This window comes from Brettanomyces bruxellensis, chromosome 8, assembly GCF_011074885.1.
Source record: "Brettanomyces bruxellensis chromosome 8, complete sequence".
Classification (NCBI taxonomy): Eukaryota; Fungi; Ascomycota; class Pichiomycetes; order Pichiales; family Pichiaceae; genus Brettanomyces; species Brettanomyces bruxellensis.
The window spans coordinates 1,081,219-1,102,831 of record NC_054689.1 but is presented as its reverse complement, the minus strand read 5'-3'; the positions used below and the strand labels follow the sequence as shown (position 1 = coordinate 1,102,831).

The window sequence follows — 21,613 nt, the reverse complement described above, 5'->3', positions numbered from 1 at the left end:
AATACTAATCCTATGTAGTAGAAATAATATCAGTAGGTTGGTCCCTTAATAACTTGCTTAACTTCGTTATTCCTCATGACCGTTTACATCATGCATATTTCATCTGCACAGAAGTGGCAAAGCCCTTAATTATAAACAAAAAACTTTTCTCTGATGGTTTCCTGAGTTCCTTAATTTTCATTGTTTGATTACTTAATCAACCAATGAGAAATACCTTTTTCTCAACCATCTTTTCGTTTAACTAACCTTTCTCGCTTTCCTCTTCAATCCGTATTAAAGACCAATCACCATACAAATCAGAATCACATCCGTTCACCAAATTCACATTCCAGATTACGTAACTCAACCAAATATTAGCGCATACTAACAACACTCCTTCTTGCGCTAAGATTTCTCCTTCTCACTGCAACATAGTAATGAGACTGTTGTTCAACTTAATTGGACTTAGATTCTTTGTTAAAAGATCCGCTGGATTTGCCCCAGACTGGATATACCATAATCTAAATTGTCTTTTCTCCACAAGTTCTCTAATGAAAAAATAAGATATGGAGATATGCCTCGACTTATGATTTTGAGTGTTGTGACTGCTCATAGTCAAAGCTGCCTTATTATCTCCACACAAATTAACATAGTTAACTGGAATTCCAATCTCGTTTAGCAACTGATAAAAGTATAAACCGGTTTTTGTTACTTCCTTTATTGCCATTAGCTCACTTTCAGCCGTAGAAAGTGCCACGCTAGACTGCTTTCTGGAATGCCATGAAATGATGTTACCACAGAATGTAACGACTCCTCCTGATTGTGATCTTCCATTTCCTGATTTTCCCCAATCAGCATCACTAAACACAGACAATTTATTAATTATTTTGGATCCTTATTGACGAATAGCAACTTCTTTGGATGTATCCAAGAACTAAAATTCCTTGCATCCTTGCCTTGTTATGCCTTCCTTCATCATCTTTTATTTTACCAAAATACTATAATAACCATTGTGTTTCCTTAGTGAACTTCCTGTAATATATCCTTATAGGATGCTAATTTTGACACCTGATATGTCATGTCAGACTTTACCGTATTTCTAATATGAAATAGCATCCCCACCATTGATTTGTATTCAGACTCCTTAATTTCCGATAGCCAGGGCGACTACTTATCTATCAAAACCAAGCTAAAGGTATCGGGTTTAACAACTTCCTTTCCGGAAGCCGTATTCATACATTTCCCAATATCCTATCAATAGTGTCCTTTCGCTGTTAACTTTATAAAGCCCTTGCAACAATTTAATGTCATGCCAAGAAATATTTCTGGCTCACCAAGGTCTTTCATCTGAAAACCTTTTTGAATAAGCATCTCAATGCATAATTCAAACCTTCTTTATCAGATGCAGCAAATAAGGGGTTTTCCCTTCCTTTAACACTTTCCTGATTGTCTAATACTATACAATTGGTGTTTGCTTTAAGTCCGTAAACACTTTTCCTTAATTTCCACACAGTTCCATGCTTTAGGTGAACACCTGGAGGTGGCCGGAGATAGATTTCACAATCAATATCACCATTCAAAAATGCGTTTTTAGCATCTAACTGTCTTAACCGCCAGCCCTGCTGTGCTGCATATGCCAAGACAAACCTAAAACTATCCAACTTCATTACCGGTGCATAAGTTTCTGTATAGTCCATTCCATGCTCCTGTTTAAAACCTTTAGCAACTATTCTGGCCTTGAACCTTTCACCATCGGGCTCCTTCTTAACATTATAAACCCAACGACTATCAATGGCCTTAGCCCTTCTCGGTATCGAGCTTTCAAGAACAGCCTCAAATGCATTGCTTTCCCGGAATGATTGAATTTCCTTATCGCAGGCCTTTTTCCAGTTTACTGCTTCCTTATGTTCCATAGCTTCCTTATACGTACCTGGAACAATATATTTCCCTTCCGTAACTAATACATTGATCCTTTGGATCTTCCCGAATTAGTTAAGATACATGTACTATGTTACATCGATAATGCTTGTCTCACTGCTTTCTCTGCAAATCCCTTTCTACTTTGAGATAAGGGAGTTTCTTTATGCAGAATATATCCTGCAGCTTACCTGAGACTTCTAAAACCGCATTGTCGCATTTTTCCTTTCTCCTTCTATTGGTTTGAAATTTACATCCCGCTGGACCTCATCTTTAACTGATGACTTTTCAAGCGAGTAATCCTTATCCAAATCTGGTCTCAAGTCCACCTGAGGCCTTCCTGAAATGAATACTTACTTGACATTACTTTAATGCCAAATTCCTGATTATCTTCTCACTTGACAGCTGTAGGCAAACCTCTAGAATCCGTATCAGATAAACTTTCTTATCAGAATAACCTAGAAAGATACCTTCAATACTATTCTTTTACACCTTCTGGGTCCTGTTATAGTGATTGCAAAAGATTCTGTATCTAAAAGGTAACATACCCTTTAGACAATCCAACTCAATATAACCCAGCACAACAAATGAACAACCATCTTTCTTCCATTATGCTAAACTGCTGTGAAGAAAGATCACATGACGAAACACCTCCGTCCATAAGTCCATTTGCTTCCGTGCCCATTTCATGAGTCTCTCTATACTAGTCTCTATATCCCAGTCGCTTTGTTCTGCACGCCCATTCTGATAAGAACTACATTGAGCATTAAACTGTTCAACAATTCCATATCCCTGTAATACGCGGTTAAAGCTTTAGTTGCAAATTCATTATCTGTCCTCAAGAAGATTGGCCTGTAACCTCCTAGCTTTAATAAGCTAATGAATTCCTTTACTGTTTCGATCGTTTTTAGAGACACTTCAGACCTTGACTCCAAAACCTTCCCGATCATGAAAGTTGAGAACTTATCTATAACAATAAGTCCGTACTTTCCCTTAATTGGACCAATTACATCTGCACAAAGAACGTGTCCGGGTTTCTTAACCACTTCCAAGTGTTGCTTACCATGAGTCAAATTAACCTGACCCAAACACACTTCACATTCTTGTACAGTTTTCCTTATTTGATCCTGAGAGAATTTCTTTTCCGAAATTGACTCAACTATCTTTAACATCTTGTTCACAGACGCATGGCCATAACTGGCATGCACGCTTGCAAGAAAATCCTTATGCTTAGAAGAGACACTGACTTCTAGAACTAATTCCAAACCGGGATTATCCATGACGTAAACACCATTGCGTTCATGGGCAACAGTCACAACCTTATCATCTCTTCCGTATATCAATGCTTTGTCGTAATTCCAGACAATCCTGAAACCCTTCCTCAAAAGCCTTGACAACGAGACTAAGTTATGTGTACCGTGCTCTAGATAAATTGCATCTTCTAAGACTAAATTACCACACCTTGCTGTACCAACAAGTTGAACTTCAGAACTTCCGTTTGCTGTCTTTATCCGCTTAGCACTAGTTCTGACCTCTTCAAGTATGTTCACGTCTGTAACCGAATGACATGATGCACCTGAATCCAACAAGAAAACTTCCTTAGGGAGTTCACCCACTGCTCCTTTATGAGTGTTCAATTACTTTGACACAATGGGTTTCTTCAGTACTGTAAGACTGAACTCCTTCTTTTGCTTTATTTGCCTTTCATTTCTTGTACTACGAACACTCTCTTTTGAAATGACCATTCTTTCGGCAAATTAAAAAAATCTTCTTTATCCTTTTTGAATGCCATTTCGAATCATCTGGCTACTCCTTTTGTACCCTTTTTACCTTGGGTCACAACCTTATTAGCCGTTTCAACCTGAATGTTAGTTCCTGAAGTTTTCCATTTAGTACGCTGGAACGCGATTCTAACAATTTCAACATTGTCTGCCCAATGTTCATCCTGGGGGCACCCTTGAAGTCTTAACTCCATGAAGAAAAGTTCCTCAAATCTATTTCCTAGCATCTTTGCAACCCTAGCCAAAACCATTGGCTCACTGTAATTGTGAAGAAACAAAACATTCATATCCTTGACAATTTCAGTAATTTCACCTGAAGTAGTATTCTTGCATGCGTTAAACGCATCCACTTCAAAGGCAATACATCCTGGGCCCTGAATATTTTTCAACAAAGCATTCATTGTTGAAATAAGATGCCAGCCAGTTACACCTTCAAAGTACCGCTTGATTGCATCATCAAAGAAGATGTCAACTGCCTTACTTAAAGCGAGAGAGATTGCACAATTTGGCAATCCGTCTGCTGTCTTCAGATCAAACAACTTATCAACTGCCCTAATCTGTTCTGTCGTTGATGTTCTAACACCATGCAACTGCTGACAAAACCATCTCTTAAACTTTAAAATAAAGAAAAGAGAATTCCTTTTCGGTTCAGTAAAATTCTTAGCGTTGAAGATCTTCTGAACATCCTCATTATCAAACTCTAAAATCCTTATGAGCTCAATACACTCGCTTTGAGTTGGTGGAGTTCTATTCTCCCTGCTATCAATAAATGACAAAGACATTCTGGAATAAAGACTTGAAATCTGTTGTAATCCGAGATTTATTGAAAGCTTCCTTTATATACTAATTACGTAAATAAGCAGCTAATACTAATCCTATGTAGTAGAAATAATATCAGTAGGTTGGTCCCTTAATAACTTGCTTAACTTCGTTATTCCTCATGACCGTTTACATCATGCATATTTCATCTGCACAGAAGTGGCAAAGCCCTTAATTATAAACAAAAAACTTTTCTCTGATGGTTTCCTGAGTTCCTTAATTTTCATTGTTTGATTACTTAATCAACCAATGAGAAATACCTTTTTCTCAACCATCTTTTCGTTTAACTAACCTTTCTCGCTTTCCTCTTCAATCCGTATTAAAGACCAATCACCATACAAATCAGAATCACATCCGTTCACCAAATTCACATTCCAGATTACGTAACTCAACCAAATATTAGCGCATACTAACAACAATATTTAGATTGTTTTGAAGATTGTGGAAGGCCCCAGTCACGTGGCCAAAACTTTACCACAAGGCAGACACAAATGGCATCGGTTAGGTTTTAACAAACACTTTAAAATTATGTTCACTGATGCAAGCTGTATAATTTTTACCGTATACTGATGCTGGTTTCTGGCGTTTGGGAAAAAAAGGGGTTTTGAAACAGATTGCTAAAGAAAATGTACTCAAAATATGCAATATTTAACAGACAAGGTGTCCGAAGTAAAGTATTTATCAGAACATTAATCGACATACCAGAAGTAAAGGTTCATATTAACCATAATTCTAAAGAAAGGTGGAAGTTCAATTTGCAAAATAATATCCAAAGCGTTCACGTTCACAAGATTCCAATCTTTGTTGGAAGATCGAATGCAAAGACCAGGCCCGAAGCAGTATTACAATATAATCTAGATACAGCCCTATCGAAAATATGTGCCTATTTGAAAATAAAGCATATGGAAAAGAAAACGACAGGCTTTCAAAGTGTTGAATTAATACACTATAAACCACCAACCGATACATTAGAAGATATACGTCCGATATTGAATATTCCGAAATTCACCTTCAATGTTAAAGACTACCCTATTAGCGAAGAAGAATTAAAAAATGCGAAGTGGAAGTTACCGAATAATGTTTTTGATTCAGTAAATAATACAACTCCTTTATGCAAGAAGCCAGAGGATTTGAAGGGTGTGGACACAACTCTATTTAGATTCGCAATGCTGTACGGGGCTGCAAGATCCCCGTATGCTTACAGATGTCCATACTTTTTTGTTCGATACTGGCCCTCGTATCATTTCATGGCAAGAATAAGGAAGTCTCGTCCGGCGTGCCACATCACATTTGGAGATCCTGCACTTTTGAATATTTCAGGGTTGAAAAGCAAGTCAGTTGGAGACATGGAAAGCAGTGTTCGACCATTCAAACTTTCTGTCTATAGAGCAAGATTCCGCAAAATTTTAAGAAAGCAATTCATGAAATGTTTTTCCCATGATGAAATTCTTATGAAATATTGGGATGGATTATATTGGTTTAGCTCGCAGACCTATCCAAGAACCAAGGAGCAATTGGAGGAATTCAATAGGCATGTCGGCCTGGCTCTAGAACAAGTCAAGAGATTGAACAGAAGTACGTTAGAAAAGCGTGCCCGGAATGTAAACGAAAGCATACCATGGACTAAGTTCAAAAGACAGTTAGCACAGTTATAATTGCATTCGACCGTTATAATAATATTCCTATACATAATTTGGAATTTTATATATTTGTCCACGCGGGCATTCCTGTTTCATATGAAATGATACCACCCTGTCTATCATGACCTGTATATTTTAATGCATGTAAAAATAGGACCATAGAATCTGGATCAGGATCTTTATATAAATTTATACCACATTCAGAGCATGTTTTACCGCTATACATTGCGATTCTTCGTTCATACTGTTCTTTCTGTATCTCACTCAAGTTTTTCGGTAAATTTGATTCTACAGCTGATCTACTGAATGCTCTTTTGTATCTTGGATTATAAACCCAGTCATTTATGATAGGGTGGCCTAAATCCCTTAAATGCATTCTTATCTGATGTGTCCGGCCAGTTTCTGGAATACATGAAACAATACTCTGTTTTAGCCTTGAATTGTATCGAAGAAATTTAAACCTCGTAATGGCGGTCCGCTTTTTAACCCCTTCTGCCTTTTTCTTTGTATCAATTATCAGCACATCATTTCTACAAACCAAAGGAGAGTGAGAAAAATCACCATCTACTCGAGCGATGTATTCTTTTCTGAACTCTCTCTCCTGAACCATTGTTTGATAAAAAGATGCACTTTCAAAGTTTTTGCACAATATTACTAGTCCACTTGTTACTTTATCTAAACGATTACAAGGATGGAGTCTTAAGATGTTTAATTTTGATTTGAGAGCTTCGGTCAAACTGTTGTACAAGTAGCCCTGAACTGGATGCATCGGAATGCCGGATGGTTTATCAACAACTAGAAGATCTTTATCTTCGTGTATTATGCCAATCTCCCTATTCAAAATTGGCTTTTCATGTATATGCTCTCTGTGGACAATAACATCTCCTGATTTTAAAGGGGTATCCAATAAGATTGATCCTTTAAACTCTATATTTTGTTTGTTTTTTCTTCTTATAACGCTGATATCATCTTCCATAATTCTCTTTAAATAATGTTCTCCATCATAATTTCGAAATTCCTCGGTGAACACCTGAAGGGCTGTTTTACCAAACCATCGTCCTTTAACAGTCGTGCGATAAACATGATAGTACGGTTTCACAAACCTTAAGCCATTCCTTATTATAAAATCGGGTGTACCTGACATGTTAAAAGGAAATAGTTTGGTTGTACAACGCGTATATTTATTCCCCAGAAATAGACCAAGACTATCTATCATATCATCATTTTTATGTCGAGGTGAAATCCTACTGAAGCTGAAAAAAAAGTTTTGTAAATAATAAATACCAATTGAAAAGCAAACAGGACGATGGCACCTCTAAAAGAAAATGAAGAACAGGTTTATACTCCCTAGAAGGTTAAACGCACAGCCCTTGCACTAGTGCATATTTGCATATTATTTTGTAAGCTACTATAGATATTACATGGTATATTGATTAATTAATTATACAGTAAAAAAAATGAATGAATTATGATGTCAAGGAGTTGCAGGAATCTAAATTAGGCTGTCTTTAACTTGTGGTCATTCTTGTTCTTGTCACTGTAAACACCCAAAATATATGCCATTCGCGTAACCACCAAGTCGATCCCCATGTTAAGAGAATCTCTTGCAAGAACCATCTTTGAACCTTTGACCTCATGCCAACTTATAGGAACTTCCGAAACATTTATATCGCGTCTCTCGGCAAGGATAAGCATCTCGACATCAAATATCCAACCTTCTGTATGCATCAAAGGGCATATAATTTTCACTGCTGCCTTGTTAAATAGTTTAAACCCACATTGTGTATCTTTCACATCTCTAATTCCAAAAATATAAACCAACGTATGTAAACCATACATCAATAAATTTCTAATGAATGCACGCTTGACAACGGCGTCCGTATTCACCATATGCGCCCTTGAACCAACTGCAACTGCAGGAATCTCCTCCGGCTTTCCCTTGTCCATTTTGCGAACCGATTCAACCAGCTTGTCCATATCACTAAATTTGGATGCACCATCCGCGTCGGCAAACATCACATATTCACCACGTGCTATCTGTAGGCCATGACAAACTGCTCCTCCTTTACCTCTATTTTCCACAAATTTTATGACTCTCATTGTGTGTGGTGACAGTTCTAATTCGTTTGCAAGTTTCAATGCATACTCTGCAGTGCCATCAGTGGAACCATCATCTACTATGAGAATTTCGTACTTCCCGTGAAATTGCTTTTCTAAGTGGGAAACAGCTTCAATGAGCATCTCCTTAAGACGACTGGTCTCGTTGTAACATGGGATAACAATAGAGAGATATATGTCATCTGATGCCGGTGAATTTCTTTCGGGAAGCATGTGTGACCCAGTTTCTCCATCATTGGTAAAATATTTTAGTTCACTTGGATATGCTTCCCTTGGATTATGTGAAAAAAGCCAGATCAAAAAGTATAATAGCCCGATTGAAACTGCTAAAAGGATCAGAATCCATGTTAAAATGGTATTCATTTCAAGTATCTAACCTTCCTCGTTCTGGAAGATATTCACCAATAGTGTGCTGAAAATCAGTGTTGGTTGTTTGGGACAAGCTAGCTTTAATCGGAATCTCTGCCTTTACTCCTTTTGTACTCAAGAAGCTGGTGTGTATTCCTGAGTAATTAATAGGAAGATGGCGAGCAATAGTGAGAAATTAAATAATTATTTTTTTTTAATGATCGAGTAAGATAGGTGAAGAACGATTGATTCTATGTCAGCAAATGCCACGTCCCATCAGTCGAAATTTCGCTTGAACATCTGTTACTATTTAAACCGAATTGTCAACAATTAAATTTTTTTAGCCCACGCGATCCAGGATCCATTCTCAATAATCTTTGAGTACTACAAATATAGTAAGATAAAGTTTATTATTTTGCTGAGAGTATATCATATCCCCCATTATATATTACAACTTGTATGATGATAAAAGGTTAAGTATACATTTTTCTGCCAATATATTCAATGTTGAACACTCAACTGCCGCGAAATAATTCTTCCGTTGTCTAAAAAGGCCTGGACTAGGTCCACGTAGTACAATGGATCATCAGAAATAATACTCATGCTCCTCAATAGTTCAGGGGTGTTCATCTCCAATTCCAGCTCATATCTCGTTGTTTCATTTTCAACAACCTTCGTTAAATCCAGTCTCGTCGCAGTAGACTGATGAATGTAACTCATTCTATCCTTGTCCCTCGTTAATGTGACTCTTCTCTTGAAGTTTTCGAATGCCGCATCATTCATTTCATGTGGAAGTTCTAAAGACATTGATAACCTCAAATCAAATAATGTACCTGGCATATATATGAAAAGATCGGAAACTCTTTGTTTATCTATGCTTGCAACTCGTCTCTTAGTTTTAACATCCAGAGTCACACGCCCTGTCACTAGTTTGTCGTTCCTTCTTTTTTCAGAAGCTATTAGGTCAACATTATGTGACGTTTCAATGATAAATTTATCCTTCCTTCTTCCTGTCTGTCCATCTTTAACTAAGCCTTGTAAAAATTCTTTTATATCTTTAAAGCTTTTCTGAGGCATTCCACCTTGAAAAAAGCAGTTCTGATGTATATAATCCATGTTTACCACACTCTCGGTATTAACTGGTAGCTGTATCCTTTGATCTTTCACTTTGTCCCATATATTTCCTAGTTTCAATTCCAATTCAATGAAATTCTCCACGTGCGGGACATCTGAAAATTCGTGCTTGATTCCCTCAACATTAGCCCAAATCCATTCAGTAACCAACTTGTTGAAATCATTTCTAGGAATACTACCTGTTATGGAAGGAACTGTCAATTTAGTTGGGTTGGCAAACGATTGGTGCTTTTTCTGTTCTTGAAGTAGCAATTTTGGAATGTAATCTTTCGCCCAAGTTGGTTTTTCTTCATATCTTCTTGGTTTGTTCTGTTTATGCTCTTCTGTCTCCTCTTCATGCTTCAGTTCTTCTAAATTTTGTATCTCTTCTTGAATTGCATTATGTGCCTCGATATCTGCAGTATTTTTCGTTTCTTTGCCATCTTCCCTGTCCCCAACAGTCATGCTCTTCTTTGTTTCCTTTTTTTCAGTTTTCTTAATCCTTTTCTTTGGTCTTCCTCTCGTCGTCTTCAGCTTTCTTTTCTTCAATTCATTCGTAACATCAATTTTGGATTTTGCATCTTGCTCCTTGTTTGAGAAATCGGTGTTTGATGTATTTGTCTTATTCGTACTTGTTGAATGTCTAAGAGCAGCATTTGGGGTTTTATTTCCAAGCATATCAACATCCTCATCATTTGTTATAATACTAATACTACTTCTTCTTCTAATATCGTGACCCGGTGTCTTTGGTGATGAGTTAATTTCCATATTTCTCTGCTGTGGCTCCCTGGTTTCATGCGTGGAGGCTTGCATTTGTATTCCAGTTATACTACTTGTTGGAGAGGATGATATATTCGTTTTCAGTGGCGTCAAAGGTGCCTTGCCCAAATTTTCACGTTCCAGTGGTTTTAAATATTGATTTGAAGCAGGAGTTTCATCATTATTCATCAAGTCATGTATGGAGAGTCTTGATTGTGACTTATTCAATGGATGAATCTGGCCTAATTTTTCATTTTCTGTTAAACGTATGTTATCCTGCGATTTCATTAGCTTTTTGGAAGCTTCACTCTTCCCGTTCTTGAGAGGAGCGTCGCTAACATTTGTGGATATCAAGTTTCTTAAATCCATATTTGTATCCCCCGAAACTGTGGTATTCGTAATATTTAAGCTTTGTTTAATATTTTTTTTCTATATATATTCCCCAAACTAGTGAATAATATAGAGATTTACCTTCGCTCCTGGGAATTAAATTAATACCTCTAAAAAGTGTACATGTACTTTTTGCCCGTTTAATGCTTGTAGTCTGTTCCAGTAAAGGTATTCGAGGTGATAATGTTGTGATGCAGTGAACTGTTTAAAACTGCACGTTTAAACGTATCGCTTACTTTTTTTTCAAGGAGTGAATTTCCAAAAAAAAAAAAAAAAAAAAAAAAAAATACACGAACACACGACTACGAACATCAAAATTAAAAAAAAGCCGTTAATTTCGGATTTAAAAGCAAAGGACTAACATTATTCGTATCAAGTCGATAAGAATAGATCCAAAAAGAAAGAAGAATATTAAAAGAGATCTTCCCAATATAAGTCATATAAATGATTGCCCTGGCTCAGCCAAAAAAAAAGTAGCAGCGCGTAAAATGCACGTAGGTTTAAAAGCGTAAAAAAAATAAGAGCATTTCTCATTTGAGCGCTTCAAAAAAAAACGTCGACGTCTTCTAAAATATGGCAGTCACAACAGCGTGAAATTTTATATTCTAATGATTTAGTATATGGAATGAGAATGTGGCTTTATTGTAAACTCGGTACTTTTCTTAATATCCTTATAGTTTACCACCATGTACTCCGTGGCGACATTTTTGTAATCCTCGTCATCAAATTCGTACAAAACAACCCTGCCATCAGGATAGATGAAACTGTATATATCAGCTGGATGCAATTCATTATCCTGCAAGTTGTCAACATCATCCACTAACTCTGCGCTCTTCTTAGATGATTCTGTTTCCTTGTTATCGATTGGAATCAATTTGCCACTAGTAGTACTAACCTTCATATTTATGATACTGGACGTATTTGATGATGTATATGTGGTATCATCTTCCGTTACTGCATCCTCATACTTGGACCAATCTTTCGTATTCGTGAGGCTAAAACTAGATGAATTATTACTAGGGACGGCTCCTGATATTTGTTCTTTATAACTATTCGTTTCACTTGCAATGTTTTCGGAAACACTATGTGAGTTAAACGATGGCTTGTCTATAAGTGAATGACTTACCCGATCGCCAGAGTTGTGAGATATTGTTGTATCATCATTCTTGGAAGCTGCTTTACCTTTCTTGAATAAGGTATGAATTTTTATATTAGCACCGCCTTCTGTATTGCATTTAGAATCACGATGTTGCTTATCATCATCCGTATCAGCCTCATGTTCTGATTCCTCCACTTTATTCAAATTTGACTTATAGTGTAGTGATGGGTCCTTTTTGTCATCGCCCTTATTGTGAGTTGATGTATTGCTATTCTTACTGTCAGATCTATTCCGGCTCATAAGTCCCACTTCAAGAAGCGAAGTATAATGATGTTTTGATTGTTTCGGCTTCTCGGACGAGCTATGTCGCTCATTCAAAATAATTGGCCTCTCCATTGAACTGCTAGTGAGTCTCCGGCTTCCCCTGCAATTCTCGACAAGTTCTATATTGGATCCATACATGGCGCTGAAAGACATATATTTTGCAGCTTTATGATGGACAAAGTTGCATTCATAATTAGCCTCGTCAATACACATTTGAATCTTCTGAAAATATTCATTATGGAATAGTTGAGGAAGAGTCATTCTAGTCGATGGGTCTGGGTCACAAAATCTCCATGCAATTTGAGCAACGGCTGGACTTCCGAAACCCATCGCAAATGGTGATGTGGTCGGAAAGTGATTCATTTCATTCTTTATAAATCCTGGGTAAACCTCTTTCAGACGTTTATAGATCTTTTTGTATTCGGAATAAGCCAGATCAGTTGCCTTTGGCTCTTTAAAAGGGGGTTGTCCTTTAATCAAAACAAAAAGAAGAATGCCCAATGACCAGTAGTCAAACTTGAAAGGATCATATTTCCTTCTTTTCTCTATTTGAATGCTCTTGTAATTAGAAACTTCTGGTGGTTGATAGGGTGGAGTTCCAAGAAGTTTATTTCTCAACTTTATCGCACTTTTAAAGTTTCCTGGTTCTTCATGACCACATTCACAGCATCCCAAATCAGTGATACGAAGGATTCCATTTTCTGCCACAAGAATATTGTCTGGTTTAATATCTAGATGTGCGATATCGCATTCATGCAGGTATTTCAATCCAAAGCAAATTTGTTTGAAATAGCACAACCTTTCATTAAGTGATGTTGACCTCCATGCAGGTTTCCTTATTTGGGAAAATAGATCACATGGTAAATATGCCATTGTCATTCCCCATGAACGTTGCATGTATACTGGTAATTTCAATAGTTCATAACACGATATCGTGTGTAAATGTTTAAAATTTTTCATCACGATGTATTCTTGTGCGACACGACGGTAATACTGTTTAGCAGACTCATCCCTAAAAAGTGAAAACTTCTTTAACGCCACAAATACTTTTGGATTTCCCTTTAATTTCAATTTCTTAATAAGAGCTGCTCCTCCCGATCCTATTAGAGCTGTTTCTGCAGTGTCGTATATTTCCTCGACATTTTGATACTTCTCCTGCAACTCTTTGGGAAGATAATCATTCGGATTCTCTGTTGGATACGGCAACATAAGTTGACTTTCCGGCTTATTTCCATGTCCAAACATAGTACTCATATCCAAGATATGTGGTGAATGTAAAATACCGTATGGATTATATTCCATCTTTGGCTTATGTATCAGTAGGGAAGCTGCCGTAGTATTTGATCTTCTCAACTTTTCCACACCAGTTCCTTTCAAGTTAATCTGAGGAGAGGAACTACTTCGATGAACACCCGAACCTTCCGAGAAGCCATTACTTTCTTTACCCGTAGAAGGATCTGGTATGTTAAAATGAGCATGTACTTTCTTATGTTCGATCAAGGAAGCAGATTTAACCTTATCATGTTTTGGGTGGTCTTTTGGAATATCATCCGAACTTCCCAAATGAAAAAGAGAGAAGTTATGGGTATGCCTATGACTCTTATTATCCGAGTTAGAAGAAGAGTCAAAGCTAGATTCATGCGAAAGATGGCCTTTGAGTGAATGGAAGAATCGACTTGGCCCATGCCGTGACAAAGATCCATGCTTATCATTAGCTTGAGTCATCATTCATGGATGGCTTACTTAACAATTGAATTATTATACTAAGAATGTGACGATGAGTATTGGAAGCAGCACCAATACTGTTTGTTTGAAGCTTGATAATTAAATTAAATCCGGAGCGAAATTCTTAATTTTGGGTTCAAAATAACAAGGCAAGAAGGAAATTATAGAAATGAAGTGTTTTATTTCAACACTTTATCGGGTTGGAGTTAAGACAGGAATATAGGTCTAATATCAATCTTAAATTCATTCAGACGAAGGAAAACGTCCATATCTACGCATATGTAATTTAGAGTGACGTACCTTAATCTGGGGAACATTGTCTATTTGAATTAAATAAGTCCGTCCGAGGGTATAAAAAAAGTAACATAATGGCAATTTGTAGCCAGAAAAAAACTGTGAGAAATTTATGAACTGAAATTAACACCTGATAATAATGGAAAAACTCGGATACTAACTAACTAACTAGACTAGAACGTTTTCCAATTCAGTGTGATAGCAGAAGGCATGGGCATCGTCTATATATTAGAATGCTAGTTTTTAATCATTTTATCTTTACCAACTTGAATTATCATTTCTCTAATTTACCTTGGCTAGAGTAATTGCTATCATTTCAGAAGGAATATAAGAAATGGCATGTCTATTCAGTATTAGTGTAAGATGAAAGTACTAAGATTGCTTCGGATACTACGCTACGGATATAGGGAGAAAAAGTGGTTACTAGCAGCCAATTTGCAATAAAAAGGCAAAAAAATAACTCTGTATAATATAATGAAATAAAACCGCGAAAGCCTCAGAATGTTTTTCTGAAGATGGTGCGCTCACTATCAAAAATTCGTTGCGGAGACCCCATGTATTTAAGTTATAATCACATGTCTGCTAGAATACTGGCATCTCCGTCAAAAATAAGCATAAAAGTGGCAGAAAAATGTATTCGCAGAGTTTTAAATTATCCTGAAGCACGTATCCATCTGGATTCTTTATTTCTATCGTATTGGTTTGCAGCAGACATCGCTTGTAATAAACGTAAATGTGTGAATCACCTTAGTATATCATTTTACTCATTGCTCCATCCCGTTTTCGCTGTATTTTGAATTCATAGACTACATTATTCGTATATTCCCCGTGAATTATATGTTGCCGTTCCGAATATTCAGAAATTTTGTACCCGAAGTTATCAGCACGTTTTGTATTTTTCCCCTTTCTGGGATGGCGGTCATGCAGGACAATCACATTCTTTTTTTTCCTTTTTCGGTCCCCGCTTTTTTTCCCGCAGGGTCCAGCCATAAGATGACACTCCCTTTCCTTTCAAAAAATATCGTCATTTAATCTCTTGAAATTCGAAAAGAGTATCTACAGACACTTAAGAATTCTCCTAATTTCTTTTTTAAAAACAGCTTCAGTGGTTCGAATTGATTATATATTCTCATACTTATACCTTATTATACTATCTCCTGTATTTTATGAATCGAGAAACCTATCGTCTGATACTGATACTTCTGTGATTTTGTATTCGACAATATGCATACAGCTCACATTTTTCAAATTCCATGTATTTTCCTGAACCATAAAGTTTAGTTATATTTAAAAACACTCAATTTTTGATTGTAATGACAACCATTTCGGCGAAATTCAGTTAATTTCATATATATCGCATTAGTGAATTTTTGTTTTACAGTTTCTCAGAAAGCTTTCAAAGTCATCCAAGGCAAAAAGCCTGATATATACATCAGGTACCGGCTACGTAATGAATAACGCGGTTCGGTAAAAGTATTCCTTTTTAATAGCTAACTCTTGCTAAGTAAGTTGCGAAGAATCATTACTTTGTACTGTTAACTAGAGATGCCTATTTAAGTTTAAAAGAAAATTATACTATAAATGCACACATAACATTGTATGTATACAAAGGAAATCAATTTTCAACCCCTTCGAAGATGTCTTATGATCTGCTTTAAGTCTGCCACCTCTCCTTGTCCCTCTTTCTTAGAAAAGCGCAGTGCACTGTAAATTTACTAAAATTTATGCGGCTGGAGAAACGACAAATTCACTTACATTCCTTTATAACCTGCAATTTTTTAATGCTCAGTAATTGCCGTAAGCACATATAAGGATTCCTATATGACAATATGATATAAAATAACGGAATTTCTCTTTTATTGGACCCTAAGTATATTATAATGTAACTGTTTTATACGTTATGGTAATGTCGGCACATACATAAAACGGTCCTGCCTCGTTTATGGCCAAGAAGGAAAGCATCGCTCTTAAGGATTAAAGGTGTTTAAGCGTGTGCATCTCCCCTTGGTTCTTTTACTTTTATACTTTTCCTTTCTTTAGCCTTAATATTCTGGTTATAACAAGAAACTTCATAAAGTAATCGGTGTCACACTTGAATCAATCAACTTAATTATTACCTTTATTAGCTCATGTGGATAGCAAATTCATCGATATTCACATATATACACAACTTTTTTGCCTTGTTTTGTACCCCAAAAACTGCTTTATCCTTTTACCTATCTCTTTTATACATTCTTCTTTACCTTTATTGAGAAACATTCAATGTATTACTTATTTAGAACTTTATAAAATAGTTGGCATCAAAACCCGTTCAACAAGTACTATATGGATTTAACTAGTATTTGATTTACAATCTGTGAAATGCTAGGACACATGAGAAAACATATGCAAAATGATTTCCTGAAAATATATACTTGATTACTACTCTACTGCTAATTCAAGTTATGTAGCTAAAATTTCACAATTGAAGGACCAGTCTGAACCATAAATACGAAATTTAGATTACGGCATGGAACAAGAAGAACTAAAAGAGGTTGCATAAAGCGCAGGAAAAATTTTATTGGCTGATTTGGTACATTATTTGATAATGGTGGTGTAGAAAGATATGGCAATAAAAAATATTATTATTGGTAACCTGCATTGGTTAAAATACTAGTTTATATTACGTTGTTCATTCCATCCAAATGAAACCTGAACAAAGAAAATGGTCATAAGTAGTGGTATACAGATGATACGAATAGCAGCAACAGATGCAGCTAATGTGCGGTACAGGGAACAGATAAATTATTGAAGTAGCAGGACACGCACCAAATTTGTTGATAGTAGTATATTTAGCATACTGGTTACCAAAAGTGCTGATCCTTTTCTCCAAAAGTCAGTGTTTGTTTCTTAATTAAATATGCATAATTAAATCAAATGCAAAGATTCTTTGACAATACTTGTTACAGCTAAGAATGATCATCCTCATTTCATTATGTCTCTTGAATAAACATAGATCATTCTTTATTCCTTTTTCATGCGAAAATATTAAAGAAACAGCTCGGATATGATTCGAATACCTATTGGAAAAGGAAACTTAACTGTAAAAAAATATGCTGTCAGGTTGAAATGTTTAGAAGAATGGTTTGGGGAGAAAAGTATCAATATCAAGCATGTTAGTACGAGGGACCAGTTAGCTGACATTCTTACTAGATTTATCATTACCAAGCCATTTGGTACGTTAAGGGACATGATTATTCGAATGCTTCTAATCAAGAGTGCGTGTCGGACATATGATAATAAATTTCCTAATACTAGGTAATATCCTCATACATCCAACATAAATTCTTTTTCTTCTATCATGACACATATACAATTGTTAGAATGTTAAGGGCATTAACATTATCACACAGACCACTTGGTTCATTTATATCCACCCACTTAGGTAACCGATCTTACAATTGTCTGAATCTCCCCGACTGCTAGGTTCTTATTGGTTCTATTAAAGAAGAAGTTTGATAGCTAAAGCCTGGGAGTAACACATAAGGCAATACTTAACTCCGACCCTTCGACAGAAGATCGGATATCTAACCATAGTATTATAAAATTTACCAAAATATATTAAATGGATATTTGACCAAGTGGACTTAAATAAAGTGTGAAGCATCGTGGCGCAGCGGAAGCGCGCAGGGCTCATAACCCTGATGTCGCTGGATCGAAACCAGCCGATGCTACGATTTATTTTTTATATTCTTTTTTGAGATTTTGGGATTTTGGAGTATTACACATACCAGACAATCCTACGTTCTATGATTTATTGACATTTATTGACAACTGTTTACTAATCTTTATGATAGCACAACTGTTTAAAGAATAAGGAAATATTTAAGAAGCAGACAAATGTTATTGTTTTGCCGGGGCTATCTTTCTAGTCGTCTTGCTTTTCATTTTATCACTCTTTTTTCTCCTCCCCTTCCCTCTTCTCTTTCTAGGGAATGACCAATAATCTCTCCAGCATGCACCTTCCTGAGCAAAGCAGCAATCAGAAAGGTTAGCAAAATTTACAATACCATTATCCACAATTGCGAATGTTATACTTTGCTCGTTATACTTCAAATTATGAATATTAATACCCCGAGAATAGTCCCATTCTGAACTGATATGCGATATTTTTTGTGTGTGATGATTGATTCGTCTATGAAAATTCTCTGGATTAATTCCAGATCTCTTGATTAAATGCTTAATATCTTGGTACCTTGGAAATTCAGCCCAAGCTTTGACAACCACAATTTGGAAATCGGGAAGAGGAGGGCTCTTTTTTTTGAAATTGACCATGGGTTTCCATACATTGAATGAAATATAATAATTATGAACATGTGCTTTTTTCATTCGATGAACTGTATTATTATGGTCCCGTAGACCCCTCAACTTCCATGAGAGGTAGGTAAAAAAATTGAAGTAGGAACCCAGAAATTTAACTGGAAGAGGTATTCCGATCCAATTACTAAAAGATACCAATAAGTTAGTCCATAAAGAAAGGTTAAGGATGGGATGCGGCTGTATTGCTTTGCGTGTGATTTTCTTTTGATTGGAAATATTATAATCTTTGATAACCTTCTGATTATTATACAAAGATTTGGATGATATAGCATGGTCGAACTCGTCATGTCTGCGTACAATATACCCGTTTCTTTTCAATATTGAATAAACAAGATATCGATCTAACTGTTCTTGATCATGAATAAGTAATGAATAAACAGCTTCCAATGTAAGTGGCAACATTCTTTGATACTTTGCATTCTTTTCTTCATCAATATCGAAAAGTCTGGCCAAACACGTGCCTCTCTCGACTAGATATAACGCTTCCTCATAGTTAAAATGACAAACAATTCTTCTATCTATGTGACCCATAGATTCTAAAAACTTTCCTCTTGCTTTAGGCATAAAAATATCATTTGTGTTCCGAATGTTAATATAAATTGTGCTTCTATTCATGTTATCGAGTGTGACAATAGTACCTCTGCTTTTCGATAATGCGGAAAACATCATATTTCGCGAAGCATTCAATGCATCACTATCATAAGCAGACAAATCTTGACTCTCATCGTCACAAACAAGGGGTTCAAAATCCTTCTGACCTCGCTTCGAGACTGATGCGACAATAGACCAATCTTGTATGTCATCATCGTCTTCACTCCCATTTTCTTTGCTCCTTGGACCATTACCTTTATTGGTCAAGTCTAGTAATCCTTCAGTCTCGGGATCAAGCTCCATTATGATTAAAATGCAGTATTTGATAAATATTCTTTCGTTGGCGAAGTGACGTCTAATAGAATTTAGGGTGAATTAATAATATCTTTCGAAACGTAGACGGAGTGAGATGACTACCTTGAAAAAAAAAGTGAACGTCCTGAAAAAAAAAAAAAAAAAATTCTAATCAGTACCACGTACAAAAATACTACAATCTTATCAGTACTGCGGCCATCATCGAAAAAAAGAAGATCCGACTTGAGTGCCATTCCAAACTGAGGATTCACAGATAAGAAGGAGGAATCTTGTGCTAAGAGGTTCAAAAGGTCTGTGGTTAGTTGGTACCTTCATTGATATTTGGATACGTCAAAAATTGACGGTTTATCTCGAAAGCGAACCTTTGTCTTGGTGAAATCAAATTACGATCTAACGGAAACGGGAAAATTCAAATTATTAAGCCTTTTTTGAAAATTCGTGAACTGTACCTAAGCCATATCTGCCATAAAACATATAAATCAATATGACCGAAGAAAAACTCACTTATGCATCTGTATCCTTGTCCATACTTCGAGATATGCTCTCTCAATATACAGAAGAGATAATTACAAAATCAGTAATGAAGGAAAAACTTTTGGAAGAAAAGTATGGTACAGTTACAGCACCAAAGTTTATTGATTCTAGAAACGAGGAAAAGTTTCCTAGAGCACCATCAGAGGAAGCTACGCATGGCTCACAAAGAAGGAAACATCACAATAGCCATAACAACGGCAATAGTTCGAGATCCACAACACCCCAACCAGTGAATCTTCAAAAGGAACCTGATATTGGAAGGTTTCAATTTAATCTTAATGGAAATGATATATATAAAAATGCGTTTGATCATAACGGTCCGTTAATGGGGGAGAAAGCTGCTCAGCTTGAGTCAATGAATGGCAATGACATATATTTCAGGTGCTCCAACTGTCAGCGAGAGATTGCTGGTGTGCGGTTTGCTGCACATATTGATAAATGTTTGGGAGGACGTTTTCGTAAGATCAAAGATTAACAAGGCTGCTATTATGGCGATAATGCAAGCGCTTCTTCGCATTGTTGAGAATTTTTTCGATAGAAGGCTTTTTGCATCTACATTTATGTCTTATTGATACTGTACGGTTGGAATGAGTTTTAAGCATATTTGGACTATTATTACGAAATTTCAATAGTGTTTCAGTCAGACTCCGACAAACAGATCAACTGGTGAGAGAAAGGGTGAAATCTGTTCGTCTCGCATTGGAATAGCCTAAAAAGGAAATAAATTGTAGATCGGAGGCTGAATTCCTAGACCATTTGATACAGCAACGTTCGTGAAACATATTGCTTAAAATACTAATATAAATACTATCGATGTAATATATACTCAAATTATATATGAAGAAGCATATTTAATACTATACAGAAATTGAATATACCAAAACATTTTTGAATCCCCTAATTTTTTTTGATCTGATTAAAGGTGCCAATTGACTTCGGACAAAAATGAGACTCAAAATTTCAACATTTGTTCCAGAAGTTAAAACGGCACACATTAGCCATTACTTGTGTAACTGTAGAAGTTGCAATACGATAAAGAAGTTTCTTCGGTATTCCTGGACGGTAAGTACAGTATCCTCTCTACTAGTGTCGATGTTATTAAAGAATCGCGGGACAAAAAAAAGAAAGAAAGAAAGAACATACTAACGCGGAATTGATATATTCAAGATTCTGATCAGCGGACTAATTTTCCCTCCAGTGCTATTAACATTTCCAATAATGAAAGTCTGCAACATAATTACTTCATTTTTCAGTGGTGATAGGGAAATTGAAAACTTGCCTGATTTTACTGGAAGCGAAATGGGGCAGCCAGATATATTCTACGCTCAGGAAAATTCGACAACCGGTGCATTAAATATTCTACAAGTGGAAAAATATTATAGAAGTCATATCAAAATTCAATCTCAACTAGATCATTGGAGCTTAGGATGCATCTTGCTATTATGCTTTGAAGCTATGATGTTTGGGATGATATACCTAATAGTCAGAAACAATTAATAGTGCCTAAT

General features: G+C 36.1%; 7 protein-coding genes and 1 non-coding gene across 8 annotated transcripts; 3 read left to right on the top strand and 5 right to left on the bottom strand.

Annotated features, from left to right (window-relative positions):
* Positions 1-5,122: 5,122 nt before the first annotated feature.
* Positions 5,123-6,151, top strand: BRETT_000671 (uncharacterized protein; the record flags this gene model as incomplete). Its single annotated transcript, XM_041279235.1, has 1 exon — positions 5,123-6,151. One exon carries the CDS (start codon positions 5,123-5,125, stop codon positions 6,149-6,151), a length of 1,029 nt encoding a protein of 342 aa, XP_041137449.1.
* Positions 6,152-6,197: 46 nt separating this feature from the next.
* BRETT_000670 (uncharacterized protein) lies at positions 6,198-7,280 on the bottom strand (the record flags this gene model as incomplete). The annotated part of the gene is made up of 1 exon (XM_041279234.1): positions 6,198-7,280. The coding sequence occupies one exon, from the start codon at positions 7,278-7,280 to the stop codon at positions 6,198-6,200; it is 1,083 nt and encodes a 360-aa protein (XP_041137448.1).
* Positions 7,281-7,633: 353 nt separating this feature from the next.
* BRETT_000669 (uncharacterized protein) lies at positions 7,634-8,617 on the bottom strand (the record flags this gene model as incomplete). The annotated part of the gene is made up of 1 exon (XM_041279233.1): positions 7,634-8,617. The coding sequence occupies one exon, from the start codon at positions 8,615-8,617 to the stop codon at positions 7,634-7,636; it is 984 nt and encodes a 327-aa protein (XP_041137447.1).
* A 486-nt stretch (positions 8,618-9,103) lies between these two features.
* Positions 9,104-10,843, bottom strand: BRETT_000668 (uncharacterized protein; the record flags this gene model as incomplete). Its single annotated transcript, XM_041279232.1, has 1 exon — positions 9,104-10,843. One exon carries the CDS (start codon positions 10,841-10,843, stop codon positions 9,104-9,106), a length of 1,740 nt encoding a protein of 579 aa, XP_041137446.1.
* Positions 10,844-11,477: 634 nt separating this feature from the next.
* On the bottom strand, positions 11,478-14,012 carry BRETT_000667 (uncharacterized protein; the record flags this gene model as incomplete). The annotated part of the gene is made up of 1 exon (XM_041279231.1): positions 11,478-14,012. One exon carries the CDS (start codon positions 14,010-14,012, stop codon positions 11,478-11,480), a length of 2,535 nt encoding a protein of 844 aa, XP_041137445.1.
* Positions 14,013-17,947: 3,935 nt separating this feature from the next.
* On the top strand, positions 17,948-18,019 carry BRETT_000666. Its single transcript has one exon. It is a non-coding gene; the product is annotated as a tRNA-Met (tRNA).
* A 169-nt stretch (positions 18,020-18,188) lies between these two features.
* Positions 18,189-19,559, bottom strand: BRETT_000665 (uncharacterized protein; the record flags this gene model as incomplete). Its single annotated transcript, XM_041279230.1, has 1 exon — positions 18,189-19,559. The coding sequence occupies one exon, from the start codon at positions 19,557-19,559 to the stop codon at positions 18,189-18,191; it is 1,371 nt and encodes a 456-aa protein (XP_041137444.1).
* Positions 19,560-20,055: 496 nt separating this feature from the next.
* On the top strand, positions 20,056-20,580 carry BRETT_000664 (uncharacterized protein; the record flags this gene model as incomplete). The annotated part of the gene is made up of 1 exon (XM_041279229.1): positions 20,056-20,580. The coding sequence occupies one exon, from the start codon at positions 20,056-20,058 to the stop codon at positions 20,578-20,580; it is 525 nt and encodes a 174-aa protein (XP_041137443.1).
* Positions 20,581-21,613: the final 1,033 nt, after the last annotated feature.